The sequence below is a fragment of the Phyllostomus hastatus genome, unplaced genomic scaffold (assembly GCF_019186645.2).
Source record: "Phyllostomus hastatus isolate PE091 unplaced genomic scaffold, TTU_PhHast_1.1 phas_scaffold_182, whole genome shotgun sequence".
Taxonomy (NCBI): Eukaryota; Metazoa; Chordata; class Mammalia; order Chiroptera; family Phyllostomidae; genus Phyllostomus; species Phyllostomus hastatus.
In genome coordinates this window covers 17480904-17505596 of record NW_025334013.1, presented here as the reverse complement: position 1 = coordinate 17505596, position 24693 = coordinate 17480904, and the positions used below count along the sequence as shown (strand labels likewise).

The window sequence follows — 24693 nt, the reverse complement described above, 5'->3', positions numbered from 1 at the left end:
CACTAAGGGGAAGAGGCAACTGAGCCGCCTCCCGCGGTGCTCACCTTTGAGGGGTGCACAGACATGACTGGGGGGAAATCAGAAACATGGCGCCAGGCAAGCCAGGTTTCTTTCTACACGTACATCCCTCCTCACATCACGTAACTACCAAGTTCAGGCACTCCTGCTCCCACTGATGTCAACTGGGCCTTTGGAGGAAAAGATGCATAGCTTTGCAGACTTGGATAACCTCTGCTGAGCTTTCTTTGAGGCACCGATGCCAAGTTTCACCCTGCAACGCAAATGCTGGAACCCAATAATGCAGGGCATGAGCTCTACCTAGGAAGCATGTCTTTCATTATCCACACTAAATCTAAATCCTTTCACGTACCTTCCAGTACGTTGTTGTTTGGAAAACAATTAACTTCAAAACAATGCCCAGCTACAACCAATAAAGCTACAGCCCGTTGCACACAACAGCGCCCCAGGCGCAGGCTGCGCTCACTCACCCTTCGCCCCAACCCGTGCTGGAGGCTGTGTGAGCCTGTGTCCTGGATTCAGACTAGTTTCAACCCCGACTTCACTACAGTGGGATCACAGGGAAATTTATTTTGTCTCTGAGCCATATTCTCATCTGTAGAGTGGGGATAAAAACAGTACTCGACTTGGGGCTCTGTGAACTCAGTGACGCTGTAAACCAGGGGTCCTCGGCCTCTCCTCCCCTGTGGATGCCACCCGTGTTACTGCTCAAGCTCCTCCTCCTGTCTCCTCCCCACCCACCCCAACCCCACCTGGGTCGGTGGAAAAACTGTCTTCCATGAAACTGGTCCCTAGTTCCAAAGAGTTGGGGGCCGCTGCTGGGTTGGCAGGGTGGGTAGGTGATCAATGTGTCACTACAATGAGGGAAAGGTACTCTCCTAAGATGAGGACCCTCACTTTTACAGGAGCCGATGGAGAAGTCAACTTCCTACACACTTGTGACTTTATGGACCTTCCCATTCTTACCAGGCTGCGCCGGCTACAAGTCCACTGTCCACCCACGGGATCCAGAGCGGAGCTGGCACCTCCGTCACAAAGCCATCTCCGTGCATAATCCCGGCCACACGCCGAGTGCACTTGCTGCCGTGACGCTCCAGCAGGCAAGACACTTCCATTCAATCCAAACTCCAGCTGGAACCCCTTCTAAACGTACACAACTTTGGCTTCCTTTTGCTCCTGTGCTACCTGAGCTGCAGCTGTAACCAGAGAGCAGGTGACCGAGCTTAAACCACGCCCACGCCAGGACAAATGCCCCAAAGCCCAGTCTCCCAATTAAGAGCCGCTGCCGGCACCTCTTCACCCACTCGGCTCCATGAGGCTTCCCTCTGGGGCTAGAGTCTCTAACTGGAAGTCTCGCATCCGTCAGGGGGCATTTCCCTGTGTGGTAATAACATGGGGACAGAACACCACCTCCCAAGCCCTCTTGTCGGTGGGGATCGGTGATGGTGACTGAATCACAACTGCACGGGAATGACAAAAGTTACATTTAATTTACAATGTAATAAAGGTTACAGGTAAAAAGCTACACTTAAAGCGTGAAAAGGCCTATTACACAAATGTACAAATCTCTGTACAAAGCTCACATCAATGTTTCCTACCTCCGTCTCCTACGTTTGTTAGCCAGGACTAGCCTCAGCGCTCTGGGAAACGAGAGCTCTCAGTCAAAGGGGGGAAGAGCCATTGAACCAACTTCTAAAAACATCCTCTTAGAGACATCCGTTGCTTGCAAAGTTAAATCTTTTTTTTAATTAATTGGAATTCTTCTAACTGGTCATATCCTTTGTAAGTCGCCTTCATTAACACACTTGAAAAGGAAAAGTACAGCCTTAGAGTCGAGGACAGTACTCCAGAGTCAAATGGGAAGCTTCTGCACGTAGGGTACTCAGGTTTGACAAGAAAAACAGGTAAAGTTCAAACAAGTCGTAAGTGTAAAACTACCAACCTGTGTCTCTGGCACGGGCCTCAGCCACAAGCAAAATGTCCTCATTCCAATAGAAAGAACACAAGAGAAAAGCCTAACTACTGGACCTCAAAACCACTGACCAGGGAAATATTTTGAGTTTAAACTTGAGCTTAACTGAAGAGTACTAAACCCTTTCTGATCAACCTCAGACCCATGGCAACCCTTTTGCTCTGTGGGACTTACAGGGATAGTACGTTTAAATTAGGCTGCAGTACCCACAAGGCTGATGAGGTGACGGTCACCTCCCCACCTCTGAATTCAACCTGAGGGCCTGGAGTGTCTCCCTAGGGTTCATGACTTTAAATAAAAATGATCCTAGAAAGAGGGAGGGAAGGAGGAGGTAATGAAAGGCCTGGGAGAGGGCCAGGGCAGTCTATTTAAAAGGATGTATAAAACATTTCTCTACACCGAAGGTGTTCTGAAGACTAGTCTTTACGGGCTATTTCAACCCCACCCCAAGTCTTGATATCACATGGTTAGGACCCCAGGAGACACTCTGAAAGACGATACTGCACACATGGAAAATTTTTCTCCCTAGTTCATTAGCTCCCCCATCGCCCTTCCACCCAACTCCCACCCAATCCCACCCTTCTCCATGACCAAAAATATCAAATCAGCAAGGAAGGAGTGGGCTTCTTGCCCGGCCAAGCTTCTTTTGCATATTTCTTCTTCTTGGGTTCATTGACAGCTTCAGGGTTATAGACGACAGGGTTTGGTGCAGGATTCATGGTCACTGCTGATGGCACAACAGGAGTCAAGTCCACGTCAGGGGCAAGGTTCGGGTATGGCATGGGCAAACCACCGATGAGTGCTGTCCCGTGGATGCCATGGGGCTGAGAGCCGGCTTCACTGTGCGTGGGGGGCAGACCTCCATAGAGTCCTCCACTGAATGCAAAGTTCTGTATGCGCCTGCTCCCCGACTCTTCCAGGCCCAGGGAGCCGGCGCCCTCCACTCGCTTCTTCTGTGGTTCACAAGGAAGAGAGGAGACAAGAGGTGAGACACAGAGTGGTACCAATTAGCTTTTTTCTATTCTAGTCCGAAAAGAATTTTAGGAGGCCCCTTTTTGTTTTATTTCCCAGACAGTCTATTTCACTGTCCTGAAGCCTCAGGGTTTACAGAGACTTGACAGTGGCCGTGTAACGTGCCGGGTCCACACAAGATCTTTACCACCCGAGTCACACCGAGAAAATGAGGACAGAGTGTGAGCTTTTCCTAAAGTAAAACATATCTATCCAGTTTAAGTGATCATTCTTTATCCTTAGGCTGTCATACTACCCCTCCCTCTGTTTTTAAAGATTTTATTTATTTATTTTTTAGAGGCAGGGGAAGAGAGGGAGGAGAGGGAAAGAACCGTCAATGTGCAGTTGCCTCTCGCACACCCCCTACTGGGGATCTGGTCCGACAACCCAGGGATGTGCCCTGTCTGGGAATCGAACCAGTGACCTTTAGGTTCACAGGCTGGCACTCAATCCACTGACCCACACCAGCCAGGGCAAAAGTGATTTTTTTTTTAAAGAGTGAATTTTAAAACCAGATCATATGAAATGTCATTTCAAATACTGTTACAATGTGCTTCCTACCTTCACTGGGACCACAGCCGTCTGCACCATGTTCCGGAAGCGTCCAACTGAGGGATCCACATCCTCTGCAAAAAGACACGAGGGAAGAATTAGGTTGGTACTCTACTGGGAGGACTGAGGGTATAGCGTTCGCTGCAAACAAAGCAATCACAACAACTTATGTTAAAACAGTAAAATCCAGCTAATACTTTGAGTGTTTACTGGGTGCTAAGCACCGGTTAAGTCTCCACAAGCCTATGAGGTAAACACCACTACAGTCAACACTTAACTGACAAGAAAACAACTCAGGCCCTGGCAGATGAGGCTCCATGGACTGAGCTCCAGCCTGAGAACCGAAAGGTCACCGGTTTGATTCCTAGGCAGGGCCCGTGCCTGGGTTGTAAGCCAGGTTCCCAGTTGGGAACACGTGAAAGGCAACTGTTTCTCCCTCACACATGGATGCTTCTCCCCCTCTCTGTCTCTCTTCCCTTCCCCTCTCTAGAAAGAAACAAAAGAAATTTTATTTGTTTCTTTCTAGAGAGAAGAAGAGAGGGAGACAGAGAGGGGGAGAAACATCCATGTGTGGTTGCCTCTCACACACCCCTAACTGGGGACCTGGCCTGCAACCCAGGCATGCGCCCTGACTGGGACCTGAACCAGCAACCTTTTGGTTCACAGGCTGGAGCTCAGTCCACTGAGCCACACCAACAGGGCAAATAACTAAAATCTTAAAAACAACAACAACACTCCTATAAATTCCTTTGGAAAATAAAGATTCATTATTTAATTTGAATAATTAATACCTGGTTGATTTAAGCCTGACTTTTCCACGTTAGGGTGCCTCTAAAGAATATACCTTGGTATATTCACTGAACAACCAACCTTCGTTCAACGAATGAACGAATGAATGGCTCCCGCATGCAAGAGGAAAAGACAACCAGATTCAGGAAGGATACGAGGTCTCTAAAAAAGGCACCCTCATCTTTTCTCCTCCCCACAGGAGCCCTGTTCCAATCATCCCTTCGGCAAGGAAAGCTGAAGGAGGCACATGAGCAACGGGAGCCTGCCAGGGGTGGCTACCGGGGTGTGCACCCCACGGGCGCACCAGGCCTACAGAAGGGAGGCCTAAGCCTCTCTGGGGGACCCTGTTCTGTGCTGGCTGAATGGTGGTCAAGCCTCTCATCCTCTCCTCATTCTCCAGTCACTCTACTCCTACACAGAGGATACAACCACTCCAGGAGACCCCTGTTCCTGGGTATGTACCAACAAACTCCCTGGTAAGTCGACTTCAGGGTATAGGAAAGCTTGCATGGCTAGAAGGCTGACGCTCTGACAGGCGATGGAGGGATAATGGCTAACATTTATCAAGAGCTTACTGAATGCCAAGCACCGATCTGAAGTATTTTTACATATCATGCATTTAATCTCCTCACCAATCCTGTGAGGACAGTAGTCTTTTAAGTTACTTGACCAAGGTCTTGCAAGTACCAGGTAGAGAGGGGGACTTCCAACCCAGGCCCTCTCATTTCAGAGCCTATACTCTTTAACCATTCCACTGTGCTCGGCCTTAATACAGCTCTGGACAACACTTCCCCAGGAGAAAGACAAAGCAGATCAGATGCTGGTCGTCTAGTCCAGTAATTCCCAAGTTATCAGCTATTCGTTAGTGCCAGGGCTTGTTTTAAACTACAAATTTTTAGGTCTCACCTCTAGAAACTCTTACTCCATAGGTTCTGGGCCCAGAATAAGCTTCCGAGATTGGTCATCCCACCCCTGCCTAAACATTTCCCTCGGGCATTCACGACTTCTGGCAGTAAGCCGGTCCACTTCACACACCGTCTAGGGAAGGTAAACTGGTCCCTAGAATGAATGCCCCGATCTCTTTCACAGGAATCCTTTCAACTCTTCTAAATATAAGAAGGACTCGATGCTGTTATTGTTGTTTTAATCCTAAGGATATCTTTATTGATTTTAGAGAGAAAGAAGAGGGGGAGAGGGAGGAGGGGAGACAGAGACAGAGAGAGAGACACAGAGAGGAGCATCAATCAGCTGCCTCCATGTATGCCCCCTCAATCGAACCCACAACCTTTTCGGGTTCGGGATGATAACCCAACCAGCTGAACCAACCAGCCGGGCTCCTCGTTGCCTTTCACACTGACCCAAACACTTGCTACTCACCGGCTCTGGTTCTGCCCACGGCTTCCTCCTTAAGGCTGGCCCTGCACGGATCCGACCACAGGGGCCACCCCTCCTCCCTCCACTCTTCCCGACGCGTGGTCCCTTCCCTACATTCCAGCATCGGGGGACTAAGGGACTGTTCTCCATACCTATGAGTCTCTGCCTCCATTTAAATAATTGGTATTTTGAACCTAAATGCAGGGCTTGAAAGTGATTCTCACTGCATTTCATTTTGGGCATTAATAGCGACTTATTAGTCTGGGATCCCTGTTTCTATCCATTGAGATTTATGTTCAAACAAAGATTTTTGAATCCCAATTCCATCTTCACTGTACAAACTATAACTCCCAGCTCTATGTCATTCCCCTGCCAGAGTACTTAAGATACAACATGAACCCAGGGGGAGGGGTGGGGAGAAAATGCAGATAACTGTAACTGAACAATAAACTAATAAAAAAAAAAGATACAACATGAACCCAATAAATAAATGTTAGACGATGGAACAAACTGGTAAAGTTAGTGGCCGTCCCATATGATGTTCTTAGCTTACTGACATTTTCAGACAAACTTTCTATAAATTATTCTCCAACAGACAGGCAAGTCCTCAATGCGGTTAATAGCAGCAGCAGAAGGTTCTCCAATCTTAAGAGTTACCAAGCATACACAGAAGCGCAAAAAGACAATCATGTCCTCCTTAGAGATAAAGAGAGCAAACACCTATGCTTAACTTAACCCTTCACTATGACCCGGACATACCTGATCAGCAGAGGAAAATTACGGCCTTGCTCTGTATATCGAGTTACATGGGCCCTGCCTTCAGCTATTGCTTTCACACCGCAAGTGGATAATGCTTGAGTGTTGGGGGTGCCGCCCCAATGAACTACAGAAACTCTCTCCTTAAGGTAGCAACCTGTTATCCTAAACCTTGTGAGAGACACCGCAGCTGGCCTGCAGGTTATGTGTACCACTCTCTGAGACCATACTTTTTCACCAGAAGAAACTGGGAAGATACCCACCTGGGTTGATGATCTCATCATCCTCACTGAAAGTCACCCGTGAATTCTTCCTCTTCCTCTTTGGTCTCTGAATATCCAGATTCCCCTCCTCAATGGTGAGGGTGGAGATCCGCTTGTTGTGGGCAGTGTTGAACTCTGTCAGGTTCTAGGCCAAGGTTCACACAGGAAAGACAGGAGTCAGTACACAGAAGATCTGAGGAATATGTTCCTACATAAAGGGCAGGAAGGCATTAGGGGCTAACTCTGACTTCCCCAGGCAGACGAGATTCTCTTCTCTATTCAGAAAAAACTCATTACTGTCCCTAGATTGCTAATATTAACAAGATACCTTTGACAGAATGTGAGACGCCTTCTTTGACTAGTGGGGCAGTTGATATTCAAAAGGGGGTGGAGGCCGAGATCTGAGAACAGGCTATCTGTACAACCATCTTTGAGTTGAGGTTTTGAGCTTTTTTTTTCTTTTAAAGAAAGGCTATCACATTTTTATGCTGAGAATTAAAAGAATATGACTGCAAAGAACTCCAAGAATTGTTTTAAAGTAACAAAACAGAGACAAGAAAGGACAATTCACAGCTTCTTTCTTTTAGAACTCACAGGGACACTGCCAGTGCACTTAATGTTTGGCATGAACGTGCTGTCACTCCCCCATTCCTGCGTATGGCCCCATTTCTATTCATAACCATCCATCCATCTCAACGATTAACTTGGCCTCCGCACCGGTGCCTGCCTCTTCCCAATCCTCTGGACTCGCTCCAGTCTGCACTGCAGTTTGTGGTGTTCAAAATGCCTTGAGAATGAAGATGCAGACAGACCTCACACACTAAATCTCAAAGACAGAAAAGCATGGAAGAAGCCTGGAGGAAAAAGGGGCAAGAGTGGCTGCCATCAAGGCCTCTGGCTATGAGGCTACTTCTTTGTAACAAAATAACTTGCAAACTGTAAGATTTCCTTAAGTGCTTTTCTCCCTAAAGGCTGGGAAACTGCCTTAATGCACTAGAACAGTAAGTGCAAGTGGGTGGTTAAGGACATGCTTGCGTATGCTCTACCTGAATAAACCAGTCACACCCAGGCAGGGACAGACATGTAAAGGATGACAGCCACATCACAAACTATGGGGGTCAGCCTCTAGAAAACTTTAAAATAAAATACTGTAAAAATCATAGCATTCAGGGCAGCCAGGTCCATAAGAACAAGAACAGTCTAGTTCTATTCAGAAGATTCCTGGGTTATCTGGACAGTGTCAAAAAAGCTTCAGTCTAAGTCAGTGCTGTCCAAACTATCTGAATGATAAAAATGTTGTCTACCTGTGGTATTCAACACGAAGTCACCAGTCACATATGACTACCAAGTACTTGACATGCAGCTGGTAGCTACCACCATGGACAGTGCAGCTTTGGGAAAAATTCAACTCCCAGCCTTGGCTTCTAACATCCAGTGAAGGTGCATAAGAAAACCATGAGTGTCTACTGGCAAGAGACCTAGCCTCCTTGTCACCCCTTGTCATACATAACCAAACACACAATGCAGCTCTCCAACGTGTGTCAGTTGACCACACTAGTCTACCTAAGTGACAAAGGCCCATTACTGACATCAAGAAGATCTCCTGGCACTAAGTCATTGGCATTTTAAGCTACATACTGCCACCGGAGTCCCAAAGACAAAACAATGACATAGACGTGGAATTACATCAAGTTCGGTTTCCTCCTCTGGAAGCCCCAGTAAGCCCTTGAGTTCATCATCCTCTCCACCCATCTTCTCATCTCCTTTCACAGCCGATGGCAATGTCTGAGGCTTCTCTCGAAGAGTGTATGCCCTTGTGGATGCACCAAATGAGACTGTGGAATCGATGGGAATTTGCTGAGGCTTGTGAGGTTCCAATCGAATGTGACCCAAGAAAGTGCCGTGTGCTGGGAATAACCAAATCAAAAATGTAAGAGAAAAAAAACCAACCTGAGTTGTAGAAGGGAGAGCAGCTCCTCCCAGCATATCATTTCTGCTTTTTAAAATGAAAATGACACTGGGTCCACTTTGCATCCCTTGTCATGGGTCACAATGAAAAGGAAAACTCCTTCACTGGGTCTTGAATCTCTTCAGTGGAATTCTTACACATCTTCAGACCTGCTGTCACCCCATATAACAAACACCACTGCCTGCTCTCTGCTGCCAGGCAGGCTTGGCTCCATTCTGGGCCCAGCAGGAATGGCTCCGGCCCACCAATAACCATGCCACCCACAGCAGGAGGCAGGCATCGCTGTGGTCTGACCTCTCCAGCCCCAAGTCTAAGGAACACAGGCCCTGGCGGCAGTTATCCTTGGGTTTTCCCCAGGACAAGACAAGGAAGTTGGCTGAAACAGGTGTAATATGAATGCCAAGGCCAGCCAAAATCCTACTTCAGAGTCTGAAAACTTTTCCATGTCTGCATTCTGCGTGTTATAAAAACGGAGAGAAAAGATGAGATAAATTTGCAAGTAAGTACTTGTGAGACATGGCTCTCCAAAACCACTATATAGGCAGACTGGGCTGGGGTCCGTGTGGGGAAGTGAGGAGGGAGAACATGGGCAGCCCAGGAAGCAGGATCCTTTGAATTCCACACTGTACTCATATAAGGGAAAAATGAACAAACTTCAGGGTTCCATGTGGTTAACTCTCAATTGCATCTTGGGCAAAGTTGAAAACCTTATTAGTTGTAGTATGTTCACGAAATTAAAATTGATATTAGTAGGCAAAGCAGAATGTAGCTGGAGTAAATAACCCACTACAAGAAAATTAAACTGTTCAAAAGCTTTTTTTTAAATATCCTGCACCACTATTCTATTACATTAATGGAGCTAATCACAGCTTCTGCTTAAACTGGACCACAATTTATCAAGGTCCTACAAACACTTGGACTCCCGCGGCCCCCAGCCCTCGGGTATTTTTGTTGTTGTTGTTCTCTATCTCTACCAACTGCCTTCTCCAGCACAGTCCTCCCCAAAACCTTCCCCTCCAGTCACCAATTATTTCAGGAAAATTGGCGATATCACAGGAGTTGAGAAGGGCGGATTTAAAAACCAAACGTAAACTTCTTCCTTGATCAGTAATAAAACTCAACTTGGAAACTGAAGAACCCAGAGGGCACTTTCACACTGCCCAAAAGGAATGTGTGAGATGGGGATGGATGGGATGCCAGTACTTACTACTGTTGAGATCTATTAGGAAAACTCTCTTCAGATGCTTGTGGTAGACCAAGGCAGCATGGACCCGCGAGCAGGACTGGTGGTCAATGGTGAAGTCACACAAATCAGGGTTTCTCCCAAATAAGTAATACTTCTTCTCATCAATAATCAGTTTCTAAATAAACATTAGATTCAATATTACTCAAATCGTTTTGACAGGGTTTAGCAAACATTCTTCCAATCAAATAAACAGAGGATTATGAATAGATAAAATTCCTTGCCAAGGTGAAAAAAAAATTATTTCCTGTTATTCTTCAAGATAAAGAGCACAGAATAATTTACTAACATTTTGAGGGGTAGAGGCAATTAATCTTCCCAAATACAGTGGTCAAATGTCTAGTGTTGATTAAAAAAACCTGTCCTGCCCTGGCTGGCGTAGCTCTGTGGATTGAGTGCAGGCTGCGAACCAAAGCATCACAGGATTGATTCCCAGTCAGGGCACATGCCTGGGTTGCAGGCCACAGCCCCCAGCAACCGCACATTGATGTCTCTCTCCCTCTCTCTTTCTCCCTCCCTTCCCTCTCTAAAAATAAATAAATAAAATCTTAAAAAAAAGAGATTTGGACAGATGGAAACAGCCTGACTTCAGAGTCTAAGCTCTTTTAATCATGTTATATATTTTCTTCACTCTACCTGCATCAAAAAATGCACCATATGGCAAGGAACATTTTAACAAGTGAACAAATACTATAGACGCACTCTTGATTTTTTTTTAAAACAATCCCTTACCCAGTTTCTTTCAAGCTTTGCCTTAAGGCTCAATTAGTTCCAGCTAGTGGTATAGGTAAGTGGGTCACCTCTGGGAAACCCTGTCCAGCAGAGTGCCCCATCTGCTGCTGGCAAGGCTTGTTCCAGGTCCATACTATACTGCTGGGCAGCACCAAGAACTAACAGCCTGCAGCTCAGTAAGGCAATCATCCCTATGTGTGCTTAGACCCAAGTCTTAAGACTTGTGTTAAATATAAGACATTGCTTTAGAATTGAGAGAACTCTGAAATTTCAACATCTTATTCTCTCTGGGTAATATCCGGGCAGGCTGAATCTCATTGCATTTTTCATTCATGTGTATACACACACAGATTATGCCCTCACAAAATAAAATTTGCTAATCACAGTCCTCACTGGCTACTCTCAAGGAAAGAGTATATAAGACCACCAGCTCTTGGGTTCTAATATAACACTGACCAAATTGCTGTAATTCTGAGGTGTCAAACACATAACAGAAATATAGATGTTTGGGGGGGAAGCACAAAAGGGCTTTCAAATTAAATGTATACATTCATTAAAGGCATCTCAATTATAAAAACATGAACATGTAGTGGGAAAATAGTATGTCTTAGAATTGAGATTTGTTAACTCCTGGACAGTGTGCTGCTTCTGTTCAAGTAAATGAAAAAATGCACTGGTCTTTTTCAATAATCAGTAAAGCCAAAATTTCTTGATTAACTATGGCTAGTACCTTTATCCAGTTATGCCACTGAGTTATAACTCAGAGTGTGTCTTTATACACTGAGCTTAAAAGACTCATGGCTTTTGTTTCAATATTGCAGTTCTTAAACCCAGCTATCACAAGCCTTTGACACAAGGCTAGGATGTAGATTGTTCAGTTAGTATCAAGTGTTGCCTAAATCCTTAAAAATAAGCACATTGCAGATCTACTCCTCTCAGAAAAAGCACAGTGATGTCTAAAGATCGTAACTTGACAATTGCGTGGCAACTCAACACACCTAAGAGCAACGAAAGACAGAGAACACTATCAGCTAATGGAAACAGTAATCAGAGGGATGTTTGACAACTGATAGCACTTTGAAAATATAAATTATTTCACAAAGGAATATGATATTAAGGCTAGGCCTCCTCTTCTGTTTCTTCCTGTTGCACAATGGAGCCTTATTAAATTCTAGTAACAAAACAGATTCTTATGTCCTCAAAGCTTCATGCTATTTAGCAACAGTACTTTATATCTGTGAAACAGTCTACAGTTAAAGAGGCTTTACAGATATTTTAGAAAAATTATTTCATTGAATAATACTGTTTTGTAACTTTTAAGACAGAAGAACTCTACACAGATGGTGAATTACAAAACTGTACACCTGAAACATATCATTTCATTAACTAATGTCACCCTAATAAATTCAATTATAAATAAATAAAATAAAATAAAAAGATAGAACCACCCATGACAAAGGGGCTTAAGTGACTGGCTGTGGGCACGATGAATAAAAAAATTCATCACAACTCATGCCTTAATACTTTGTAAAATACTGGGGTATTTCTACAATATTCTGAAGTGACAATACATTTACAGAACATCATTCAGAAGATCTCACAGATAGCTTTTCAACCATGGAACAATGTTTTTACTATATACACTCAGAAGTGGGACCCTGAACCTAAATTCTATTCGAGCAAGCAAACATAAAAGTGGTCTAAGAGATGGAGACGCACAACTCCATGGTCATAGCAGGCTTAATCTCCATGCTTGGTAAATAAATAGCGCCATAAGAATTCAACGAAAACACAACCAAACCATACACAACCTATTAGCTAATCAAAATTTATGTTCTCTTCAAGTTCTATGGGGTGTTCATTCCAGAGACTTGTAAAAAATCTGGAATTCTGCTAAACTTTGTCTTTATACTACTTATTTCAATTATTATCATGGAATTTTTTATGTGATGTGTCTTTCCCACCAAATAATTTCCTTGAAGGAGGAAACCATGTTTTATTCACTGCTGAGTACAATAACTGGAACACAGTAAGCACTCAATGTTTTGAATAAATGAATAAATTTCACCAACATTCCATTCTCTTCATTCAAGGGCTTGAGCCTGAATATCACAAAAACAACTTAAAAGTTACACTTAATCTACATCATTCACTTCTTTTTTAGTTATTTCATATTTTCAATTTATTTATTTATTTATTTATTTATTTATTTATTTATAGACAGGGGAAGAGGAGGAGAGAGACAGAAACAGTAATGTGTGGTTGCTTCTAGTGCGCCCCCTACTGGAAACCTGGCCCGCAACCCAGCATGTGCCCTGACTGAGAATCAAACTGGCGACCTTTTGGTTCGCAGGCGGGAGCTCAATCCACTGAGCGACACCAGCCAGGGCCAGTTATTGCATATCCTGCACCTTCCACACAATTCCATGTACTTATATAGAGAGAATTCACTAAGTAAGTTATAGGGCTTCCAGTTTGATTAAGGTCTATAGGCCCAAGATCTATTAAAAACTCGTCATTTAGAAGGTGAGAGAAGTCACAAAAAACAGAGTGTCTGTGCGAGATATGAGGTATGAATGTGTTATATCACCAGGTGCTTTTAATAGAAAAAAATCAGGATGAACAAAAGTAGCACTGCTGGAAAACAAAGCACAGGAGAGGGGGTGGAAAAGTGAGCCACTGGCAAAAAATCTTTAGTGTGGTAGGAAAAAAGGGAAGACATGTATTTCCAAACCTCAATTAGTTTGTCTCCTTTGACTACATCCAGATGTAATCCAGGTGGGGGTTTACCTGCCCTGAAAAATAAGAGGGAAAAAGCATTTTCAGGATGAGTTCATAAGTGCCACTTACAATTATTGTCCCATTCAGCACTGGAGCTCTCCTATCAGCCTATAATTAGTTCATGTTTCAAACAGAAATGTCATCTACTTCACTGTTATTACAGCTCCTTTCTAAGTTTGACACTTACTTCCCCAGTGATTCAATTGCTCTAAAAGAGATTTTAGTGGATCTGTATTTAGAGCAGCACCAAAGAAACCTATATTTTAACACTGGCTTTCTACCTCAGCAAGACAGCGGCGTAGAGTCCAAGTACTATAGCTGGGGTAGTCTGATCATTTGAATGAATCTCAGCTTTGCCACTACCACTAATACCATATAAAGGTTGAATAAATCCATTGGTGTTTTGAACTGATCAAGAGCAATCCCATCACAGAATAAGTAGACCTCTGAGACCATATCACAGGTACATAATTAGGGAATTCAGGCAACCCGATATCATGCCCCTGAGACCAGGTAACAACAAATACAAGAGATGGCTCTTACCCTTGAACAGGTCATGCTATAATGGCTTTTCTAAGGGAACTTTCTCTCTATATTCCTATAACCACAGTATTCAAGGGGGGTACACAGGACAAAGCACCTAACAAAGTGCCTGGTGAGTAACAGCCTGAGGAAATGGTAGGTCACCTGTCTACTGTAACTGTAAGTTTACTGTCCTGGTCCAACTTCTGAAATTGATGCAGCAGGGAACCAAAACTGACACAAAATTTGTAGAGTGAAGTAACTGGGTGTTACGAAAAATGCAAGGACATCCAGAAAACGGCCACATTCACTTGCTTCCTATGTTTGCTCCTTTGAAGTTTGTCCTTACATTTGCATTCAAAAAGTGTGTATGTATCTGTTCATCTAATCGAAGAGGCAACATAGTCATCTCACAATTCTGTGCTGACTCCTCTATGGCAGTTGCTGAAGGGACAGTGCCTTGGACAAAGGCCCATTTTGTCTGGGAAACAGGAAAAGCAATGTTACATCCAAAACATCCTTTCTGAACCCCTACTAGGTGCCTGGTTGAGGCCTAGGAGCTGGGAACATAAAGATGCATCAGAGAACCCTTGTCCTTGAGGATCTCAACATAACAAGAGGCAAAGATTAACACATAAACAATATACACTGTGGAGAGTTGCAGCAGAAATAGAGCTCTAACTCAGATGGGGCTTCTGGCCAGGCAATTCATAGTTATTCATCCTGTACTCTACTCAAAGACTAAATTAAATTATTCCATTATTCCCAAGAACTTGAGAAAGGATGAAAGGGGCTCCTTGTAACAATTACTGATGCCCACTTGTGTCCGGCTTCGTGCTGGTCGCTGGGAACACAGGGGTAGGTCGGAGCCGTCCCTGCCCTCAGGGAGCTCCCAGGCTCGAGAGACAAACACGTACCGGGCCAGGCATGCCGCACGGCAGGGGATGCGGGGCTCTGAGGTCGGGCTAGGGCCGGGACGCCGGCTCGTGCGCGCTCGGGACAGGTAGGGTGCTCTACAAGAGCACTAGTCAGTCTGGAGTTGAGGTAAGTTCAGGGCCATGGCCCCGAAGCGCTCCGGCAAACGGCTCACGGACGGAGGGGCTGCGTAAGCGAGCACCTCAGAATCCCCCAACTCTGGGTTTCTTCAGTGCCTGGGCCCGGGCTGCCGGTTCCTCCGCACGCCGCCCGGCCCGACGAACTGTTCTGCCTCATCAGTCCCAAGGTGTCTGAGCCTTTCGGCCCGCTGGGAGAAATAAGCCGCCCAGCCCGCTCTGGCCGGGCCAGGCCAGGCCACTCCACCCTGGTCGCCCCGCCACTCACCAAGTCGGGCAGTCGAACAGCGGGAGGCTGGAGCCAGAGTTCGCGGCTGCCGCCATCTTGCGTCTCCCCCTCCCATTTGGCGGGCTCGAAGCACGCCGGGAAACTGGAAGACTCAGTGGGGAGAGGCGGCATCCCAGTATCCTGTGCGTACGCACGCGAGCGCGCACGCACGCACGTACCGGGCGCTTTTAGTGGCGGTGTGGACTGGGATGATTTTGAGGTGTGTTTCAGTGTTTGAGACAGTTATCCTTCTCTGGAAGAGTCTCCGAAAACTAGTTTTCCGTAGCTGGGAGGTGTCTGAGGAAAAGGTGCTTTTAAGGAGAGGTGTAGGTCCCCCCATACCTCTGAGCTCTTAAATCTTCCCACTCCATCCTTGCTACAGGCTTGCACCCCAATCTGGAGAGGAAGGAGCTAGAGCGCAGAGCTCAGAAATTGCAGTGATCATTCATTCTGTTTCTCTTCCGGCACTTCTCTGCAGAGCTGCAAGGTCACTTCCCCTTCCTAATCCAAACCTGGGCCTCGTGGGCTTCGTTCGGTAAATTAATTATATGGGAATCCGCTTTAGAGGGGTCAGATATTTTGCCATGTACAATGCGATCCCGTGTGTGACGTGCACCCACGTCTTTGGCCCAAACTTGCAAGAAAAAAAAACTTATAATTTTAAAATTCAATTGTTTATTTATGTTTAGATACTTGTTTTTTGTATTATAAAGGAATTTCAGCATTTATTTTGAACATATTTTATGTAACCAATTACAAAAGAACAGATACTGGTGTTTCAGGTTATAATATGTATAATATTGTATCCTTACAATATTGTATCCATGTATAATATGTATCCTTATTTTTCCCTCAAAAATTTGGGCAGAAAAGTGCACATTATACATTGCAAAATAGTCTGTTAATGAAATAAAGTCTGGACAAGGTAGAGCCAGGAACAATTTGACCAGAAGACAGGCATTCAAATCTTCAATAGTAATCAAGCTGTGGCCCCGTTAGATTTGTAAGTTTTGGTTATGGTGACTAAATCATGAAAGGAAACACGATTCAGGCCTACCCTGGGTCAATGGCTGATTGAGAGACTATCAGCAGGGCCCCTGGTTATAATGGCTTTGTCTGTTGGGTGCTTGCTTCTTTGGGCAAGTATGTATTTTATATGGATCATCTCATTTAAATCTTCATAACACTCTTGAGATAGGTATTATGATCGCTGAGTGAAGGTTCAGAGAGATCGAATTGCCCAGCCTCACTCTAGAACAAAAGGTGAGTGGGATTCACACCTAAATCTGGATGATGGCAAAGGCATGCTCTTTAATCAGCTGTCCTGCACAATTAGATGTTGATACAATCATCTTTATTATCACATACTAATGCCCAGTTTTCACTTTTGTAGAAAGCATGGATTCTCTGACCTGTTGTTTTCTTCAAGATTTTATTTATTTATTTTTAGAGAGGGGAAGGCAGGGAGAGAAATATCAATATGTGATTGCTTCTTGGACCTCCCCCACTGGGGACCTGGCTCACAACCCAGGCATGTGCCCTGACTGGGATTCGAACTAGCAACCCTTCAGTTCACTGGCCAGCACTCAACCCACTGAGCCACACCAGCCAGGGCCGTTTGTTTGTATTTAAAGAAATTAATTGAAAATTGTTCACCCAGAGTTACTGCACATGATCAGGGAGTTATTTCTTTTCTTGATTCCCTTTTACTGGCCCTCGATTTTAAACTGAACATCAACCTGTTCAAAGATTTTGCCCTTAATGACATCTCCAGGGATCAAGATTTAACTGCAACACAATAACTTGGATTTTAAAATGATCAACTCTTAGGCAGGTAGGAGAATCACCTTTTCCTCTGGCCTTCAAAAGCACAATAAACTCATCCAGCAAGGATATTAATCGATCAGATGACTTACCAAATGACCTATAAACATCCTCTTTTCCAGCTTGTGATTCCAAAGATTAGACTGAATGGGGAAAATACAAATTCTAAACCTGGTTTCAAGTAAACAGACTATGGCTCTCCTCTTGAGCATGGGAACATGATTCTTGAGAGGGAATTAAATAGTCTCAAAAGTGTTTTGAGTGTTAACAGAAAAGGACAAGTTTCTTTTATTTACAGAGGTTGTGCAGGCCTTGGAGGTTCTATGCCTCTTTAAGGTGTGAGGTGCTATTAAAGCCATTTCTAGCTATGAGTGACCTGATAACATCTACGTCAACTTTGCCTTTCAATTCTCAACTTCCTTGTGTGGTCCATTATTTAATCCTTTCTATTGCTGACTATCCAACCCAAGAAATCGAAAGCTGTATTCTTACCCTTGTAATTCTTTACTCCTTGGTCATGTTTTCTGCTTTCAGCACAGCTGATATTTACACTGGCTTGTGATGTGAGGGCACCTTGCACTTACCTAGGCCTTATAAAGCAAAAGGCTCATTGTTTGGGCACCAATGATGTCAGTATAGATGAGCAAATTGGAGGGCATCAGTCTAGGGTCTAGACTCTAGACCCTTAACCTTTGAAATGGAAAGGCTGTTGGCTAGCAGCTTTTGGATTTTGAACAAAGACAGATTAATTTCTCAGACATTGAGACTTCCTTAGAGTAGAATCTAAGACATTAGGAGCATATTGATGTCAAAAAACTTTCTTTTTTCTTACATTTTATTTATTTTTAGGGAGAACGAAAGGGAGGGAAAAGAGGACATCGATGTGAGAGAGAAACATCAATAGGTTGCCTCCCGTACGTGCCCCAGCAGGGGACTGAACGCCCAACCAACTGTGCCACACAGTTCAGGGCCAGAAAACTTTCTTAAACACAAAGGATCAAAAGGAGACACAAAAAACAACTGTGTATATATATGGCACAAGCAGGAGGCTTCATTTATCTTGGGGGTTAATGAAAAGTTCACAAGGTACTAACAAAAGGATGTCCATGAAAAATTGGGTGAAACTGCCATCACTCCAGATTTTTAGAGAAAGCTTCATGGAAGAGGTGGTGAGTAGGATAGTTTGTATCAATGATGCTCGAAGACAGTGTCTAGTGTTGAAAGGTGTGGTTTTCAAGTCTGAGTGCTTGAGATCCAGTCCTGGCTCCATCATTCCTAAACAGTGCGCCTATAGACAGGTTATTTACCATGTCTTGTTTTCCTAATCCATAAAAAGGGGACAAGAAAAATATATGTCCAAAATGATTTTGTGGGTATGAAATATTAAATACAAAACATCTGCCCTGGCTGGTGTAGCTCAATGGATCGGGCATGAGCCTGTAAACCAAAGGGTCGCCAGTTCGATTCCCAGTAAGCACATGTGCCTGGGTTGTGAGCCAGGTCCCTGGTGGGGGGGCACGTGAGAGACAAACACATTGATGTTTTTCTCCCTCTCTCCTTCCCTTCCCTTCTCTCTAAAAATAAATAAATGAAATCTTTAAAAAAAAAAAAAACAAAACATTTAGCATAGTAAACTGCTGGTAGCAAGAGCTCAAATATTACCCCACAAGTGACCATTCACATGTAGAGCAATCCCTTAAGCCTTTCAGTTCATGTAGTAGACTGCCATTCCTGGCCTCAACTTCTTCAGTTGTGAAGTGATGGGGCAAGTCCAAATGAGCAAGCAGTTCAGACGTTAGAGTTGTCATGGACCAGGAAAAAATTATTGGACTGTTGATTTTTATTGTGCCAACTAAGTAGGTTTAAGAAATGAAGATGGCCAGAGTGTACTTTCCCTTTCCACCAGAGACTGAAGATTGTGCTTTCCAGGCTGAGCTGGAATGCAGGTGCCTTGCCAGAGAGGAGTGGAGCAGAGCAGGAGCAGACTAGCGTGAAGCACAGCAGACCTTCCTGGAGCACAGCGGAGCAGAGCTGGGTGGAGAAGGGCCTGGCCCCAGAGCTCGTCCACAGCAGTACTGTTTTCAGAGCTATGCTGTATTGCAACTGTGCTGTTTTGCATTGAATAAAGTTTCCTTCTTTACCATATGCTCCCCACACCCTCAAAAAACTAAAAAAAAATAAATAAAAATGAAGACTGCCATCTAGTATCACCACCTTTTCATTATTATAATCTTGAAATACCCTTGTTTTAAAAAGTTGGAAGGTGCCCTGGCTGGTGTAGCTCAGTGGATTCAGCACAGGCTGCAAACCAAAGGGTCGCAGCTTTGATTCCCAGTCAGGGCATATGCCTGGGTTGTGGGCCAGGTCCCCAGTAGGGGCCATGCGAAAGGCAAACACATTGATGTTTCTCTCTCTCTCTTTCTCCCTCCCTTCCCCTCTCTAAAAATAAATAAAATCTTAAAAAAATAAAAAGTTGAAAGGTCATTAGCTTAGCCTCAAAGATAGTACTTTAAAAAGCCTATTATATCACTTTTCTCATGTCTCTATGGACTGGTAAAAGCTTGGTCCTTAATCATAGTCCAACATTAAAAATTCTATTATTTCAAGTTTATCTTTAAAAATTAAGTGCTACATTGTCAATCAAACTTCATTTTGGGTATTTAAAATGAACTATTCACCTGCCTTAAAAGTAAGATCAGAGGCTGGGAATCAAAAACCTTTCAAACCAATTCCTGGTTAAATGGAGATTTCAAAGTAGTTGTGTTTCATAGCACTGGAAGGCAATACTGAAAAAAATCTCTGAAACCTAGAGATACTAGGAATCAGGACAGACTGAAAACTGAACTGGGTTCTGGTCCACATTTAGTGACCAAAAGCAAAAGCTTCATTCCCATGACTGAGGCCAGCCTCTGAACAGAAGAACAAAGCTGCAAGGAGAAGGCTGAGGGTGTTTTACTTTGCACTGACTGAGTGATAATTTCCCTTTGATATTTTTGCTCAATGGTAAAACAGAGTGTCACCACCCCTTAACAAAACAAGACAAACCTACCCTGGAAACATCAGTCTAGCAGCTAACGAGTTCTTGTTCTGGAACATTCCCAGAGAAAGTAGTCAGCCTGGCATTTCTACTTTACCATATACAGTACTACAGTTTTAATTGACTTAAAGAGGGAATGCCAGATCTGTCCAGTACTTCTCAAACATTCCATAAAAGAAACGAGGAAAAGGAAAGGAATACAGAAGCAAACAGAATGTGTATGTTTAGACCAAACCCCTGTGGTCCTTATAATCAGAGAATTTCACAACTAGAAGAGAGCTGTTGCTAAAACTTGGGGCCTATGGGTTAGGTGACTTTTCCAAATACCTACAGCAAGTTAATGGCAGAGCTAAGATTCTCTAGGCCTTCAGTACCCAAGTCTAGCTTTTGACTTCCACTCCAGTGGTTCTTAACCATGGCTGTACATGAGAATTAGCTGGACCTTTCAAAGGCCCCTATGCCTAGCCTATATTCCAAATTAACTACATTAGAACCTTTTGGCAGGGGTACCCAGGTATCAGTAGTTTTCTAGTCTTTAATGTGAAGCCATGGTCAAGAAACATTGTCCTGGACCATGGTGCCCACAATGACGGGGGGGGGGGGGGGGGGCGGGGAACACAGATAAGGATTCTATGAATAGGCTTTTAGGATCATCTGACCTCTTTGCAACTGCCACAAATTCCAGGCCATTCAAATTCTAGGCAAGGTCATATTTGCTACCTATGGTCACTATTACCACCACCACTGGATTACACAGTATTACAGAACAGAACTACAGTGGCTTCATTTTACCCAAATGCAAATAGCTTTTCACAATCAAGACTTTTTATTGCCTGGAATGTTACAAATGATGTATCCAAGTCCAGCTATAATTTGGAGCTGAAGGGGCATGGATCATAGAACCAAGGAATCAGCTCTGAAGTTGCTGCCCGGGCCACTGTGACTCCCCAGCAGCTCTGCATCCTGGTTTTCAAGGACGGGACCGCAGCAGCCCTGTTCCACCCCCACACCAATCCTCCCAATCTCCGGTCTTCCTGCAGGTCTCAGCTTTTCTAGAGGACAACACATGACCTAATAACTACCCCGTTAGGAAAGTAACTCATAAAAACTTACTACAAAAGTTTTTAAAGTGTTTATTTGTATTAAGTGGGTAGAATGGTGCAAGAGTGCAAAAAAACCTTACGCATTTGGGCCCTTGTTTCCCTACTGTTCACATGAGTTTAGTAAAAGAAGGTTAAGGAACATGAAAAGGAATGGAAGAAATTAATATAAATATACCCATGGTAGTCAAATCCTCTAATTCACTTAAGGACAAACTGAAATTCTTGGCCCAATTCACATTTATGTGAGAGGTTAAAGAAATCACATTCCCTTTCACTGTCCTAGACCTGTGAAAAAGGGAAGTGAACAAATATTTATATTACAAGACAACAATCTTTTATTGAAACATTTTTTTGTCTAAAACTATGAGAGATTAATTCCTTGTTCATAAATTAAGTCTAACATCACTATTCCAAACCAGTATTATTTACAAAAATGAACCTTTCTTTTGCCTTATCGCCAGGTTCACAGCACTAAATTTTAAAACAACTTCAGTTTAGCTTTTAAAATCTTCCTGCCATCAAATACCCAGCAACCCTTACAGGGCTGGGCGGTGTTTGGGCTGCAACATTCATCATTCACCAGAAATGCAGAACCACAACTGAACGACACCACCAAAAAGATTAAATCATTCTACACAACTCCTAGTGGCTTTCCAAAAGCATGCTTTGTCTAATTATCCCTTTCTATACAGGCAGGTGGAGAGGGACACCTTGGAATATAGTAATGCTAATGAAATTAGTCTCTTCAGACAGTAAACATGATGGTTTAGTGTGTGTATGGGTGAGCTGCTGTGGATGACATCAGCAGGTAATAAAGCAAACTTTATACCCAGAGTAATGTGTACCTCAACACCTGGTAAGCTCACCTAGATACTTCTCATTTAATCTGGACCACATGTGCAATTTTTTACTTTCTAGTTAAATACACTGCCAAAATCTTTCCAAGCAGATGGAGAATAGGCTTCTTAAAAATTCAACTTAAAATGTTAAATAATAAAAACTGCTGGCTTCTTTTACGTTTCTGACAAATTCCAATATGCTGGGTGCCAGAAAGTAATTCTCAGTTGCTAGTAAAAAGGTAAATCTTGTGTATACATAAAAAGACAATTTACAAGACTGTAGTGTCACCTGTTAAAACAAGAATATCTAGAATGAAATTTTCAGTAAACATTTGGGATAAAGGGCAATCAGAATAGAAGAGAAAGCAAAATACAAATCAATTCCTAATTTGAGAAATCAGTACAATGTATACATAAATGGATAATTACTGCCTCTAGAGGTCACTAATTCCAAGGACTGGTTAGTAGTTTCTAACTAAATAATTACAGGACGTTCTGATATATGCTCTCTTCCTGTGATCAGTTTGTTCTGGCAGACTCCAGCAAGCACTTGCCCTTGAAAACAGTTCAGTGGGAGAAGGCTCCGAAGCAATCACTTTCCATAAACTATCCACATAACAAGTGCGAAGACAGCAACAATCACTGACAGGACAAGCACCAGGATACAGATCTTCTTGCGAGATTTTTTCTGAGAAGAGAAATGTGTGCAGAAGATACTCATGAAACAAGTAGGATTTTTTTATTCTAAGAGTGCTTCATAAATCTGCCTCCTGGTAATTCGAAATTTACTCTCTCCATGAATAAATATGCAGAGACCTGCCCAAAACCTTAACAGTTACCACAGCTAGGCAGTGGTGCAACTTTGGATTCCAGGTTCCCAAATACAATTTAGCTAGGCATTATTTGCAATAAAATAACTTATTTGTGCATATGTATATTAATAAAGGTTTTATACCTATTATAAAATGTTATGTTTGTTATAAAAAATACAGACAGGCAGAAAGAAAATAATCACCCACAGATAAAGGTACTGACATTTTGACTATATTTCCTCCTGATCTTTTACCGAAACAAACTGTTATTTCATATAATTGGGATCATACTGTATGATGTTTGATGTTTTTCTCACTTAACATTTTAGCATAAAATTTTTGTTATTATAAACCTTTCATAAACACCTCTTTTAATTCCCACATAACACTGAGTAGATGTAGATGATTTACTTTATTCCTTTGCTGTTGGATACTAAAGTCATCATTTAGTTTTAAAAGGAAACACTATTATTAAATACAAATTTAAGAATATTCCCAGGTAAAATACAGCTATCCTAGGAAATGGAACAGGAAAAATGACTGAAATGCTAGTTATTTCTAAAAAGCCATGCAACACCACATTGAGAAATGAGATGGACCTCATTCATAGTATCTGTACACAAAGACCCAGATGAGTCATAAAACCAGTTTCAACTAGTATGTAAAAGAATGTCACGTTATAGAAAGTAAAGCAATCAACCCCTATTTATTCACAGATTAAAAAAAAACCCAAATGATAAACCCCTACTTATTCACGGGTAAATAGCCATCAGAGCTGATCCTACATCCACTCTCTATGGCAAAGTCAACAGAAAGTGTCTGCAAAGTCCTACTTTGTATCAATCGTCACCCTAACTGAAACAGAGTTCAACTGTTTAGGACTTAAAAGTAGCCTTCAACCAGATTTAAGTATCAAGCTAGCTTCCGGGGGTTAGCTCTGTAGCTAACAGGCTTTTATATAAGTTTATCCAAGGTCTGATGTCTTTTTGTAGATCTCTCTGCAAAAGAAAATACTAAAAATGGAAGTGGAACTGCAATTACATCTTCTTGCCTCCAACTAAAGCCTAAGCAAAGGGCTGCAACTATGCTCAATGTGTTAACTCATCGCAGTGATTTCCCACCAGTGCGCTACAATTTTTAAAACATGCAACACCTGACTATTTAGTCAGGGGCACTGATCTCTTTTCCCTTAGTCTGTCAAATAAAAAAATGACAACCAAAACAACAACAGCCATCCAGTGTGAATGAATAAAAATTATTCTTATTGAAAATCACTAGTCTATTCTGATGGCCCATAAAGTCTGTGGTACAGAGTGACTTTCTCGGGTACCTTCTTTTACCTGATAGTAAGCAGCTCGCTGTAACTGGTCAGTGGCTCTTTCCACATGCACCTCTGAGCTTTCCACATTGGCTTCTATGCTATCTGCAAAAAAGGAAGGCAGTGGACATTTTACCAAACTCTGGTGTTTCAAGACTGCAAATTCAACAAACTTCTGATGGGTCCTGGTTTCACCACCACCATTGCAACTATCCAGCCACAATATCAAACGTTACTAACCCTGTAAGAAATAGCCCTATTCTTTGGAAATAAACACTGAAATGTGTAGGGGGAAGGGTTATGAAGTATGCAACTTACCTACAAATGGTTCAGAAAAGTTATGTATATACATTTGACAAGAAAAAAAATTCTAAGGTTTTCTAAATTAAAACTATAGCAGCTGCAGAGTAAGATAAAGAGACAGTTAATCTGTTAATAGCCATGGACCAGCTCTGACA

General features: G+C 43.1%; 2 protein-coding genes, 1 long non-coding RNA gene and 1 other non-coding gene across 4 annotated transcripts in view; 1 reads left to right on the top strand and 3 right to left on the bottom strand.

Annotated features, from left to right (window-relative positions):
• Window positions 1-1489: 1489 nt before the first annotated feature.
• PPP1R8 (protein phosphatase 1 regulatory subunit 8) lies at window positions 1490-15448 on the bottom strand. Its single transcript, XM_045859944.1, has 7 exons — window positions 15303-15448; window positions 13414-13474; window positions 9912-10065; window positions 8422-8642; window positions 6736-6880; window positions 3563-3627; window positions 1490-2943 (listed from the first exon to the last, which is right to left on the bottom strand). Exons 1-7 carry the CDS (start codon window positions 15356-15358, stop codon window positions 2590-2592), a joined length of 1056 nt encoding a protein of 351 aa, XP_045715900.1. The 5' UTR covers window positions 15359-15448; the 3' UTR covers window positions 1490-2589.
• Window positions 11418-11573, bottom strand: LOC123832376. Its single transcript, XR_006788034.1, has one exon. It is a non-coding gene; the product is annotated as a small Cajal body-specific RNA 1 (non-coding RNA).
• A 121-nt stretch (window positions 15449-15569) lies between the features above and the next one.
• Window positions 15570-19319, top strand: LOC123832291. Its single transcript, XR_006788023.1, has 3 exons — window positions 15570-15789; window positions 16501-16565; window positions 19035-19319. It is a non-coding gene; the product is annotated as an uncharacterized LOC123832291 (long non-coding RNA).
• Window positions 19320-21280: 1961 nt separating this feature from the next.
• STX12 (syntaxin 12) overlaps window positions 21281-24693 on the bottom strand; it is a 32791-nt gene continuing 29378 nt past the window's right edge. Inside the window, exons 8-9 of the mRNA XM_045859890.1 lie at window positions 24258-24340; window positions 21281-22793 (exon numbers count right to left, since the gene is read on the bottom strand). Of these exons, the coding sequence (XP_045715846.1) occupies window positions 22698-22793; window positions 24258-24340 (179 nt within the window). The 3' untranslated portion in view covers window positions 21281-22697. The remainder of the gene's footprint in view (window positions 22794-24257; window positions 24341-24693) is intronic.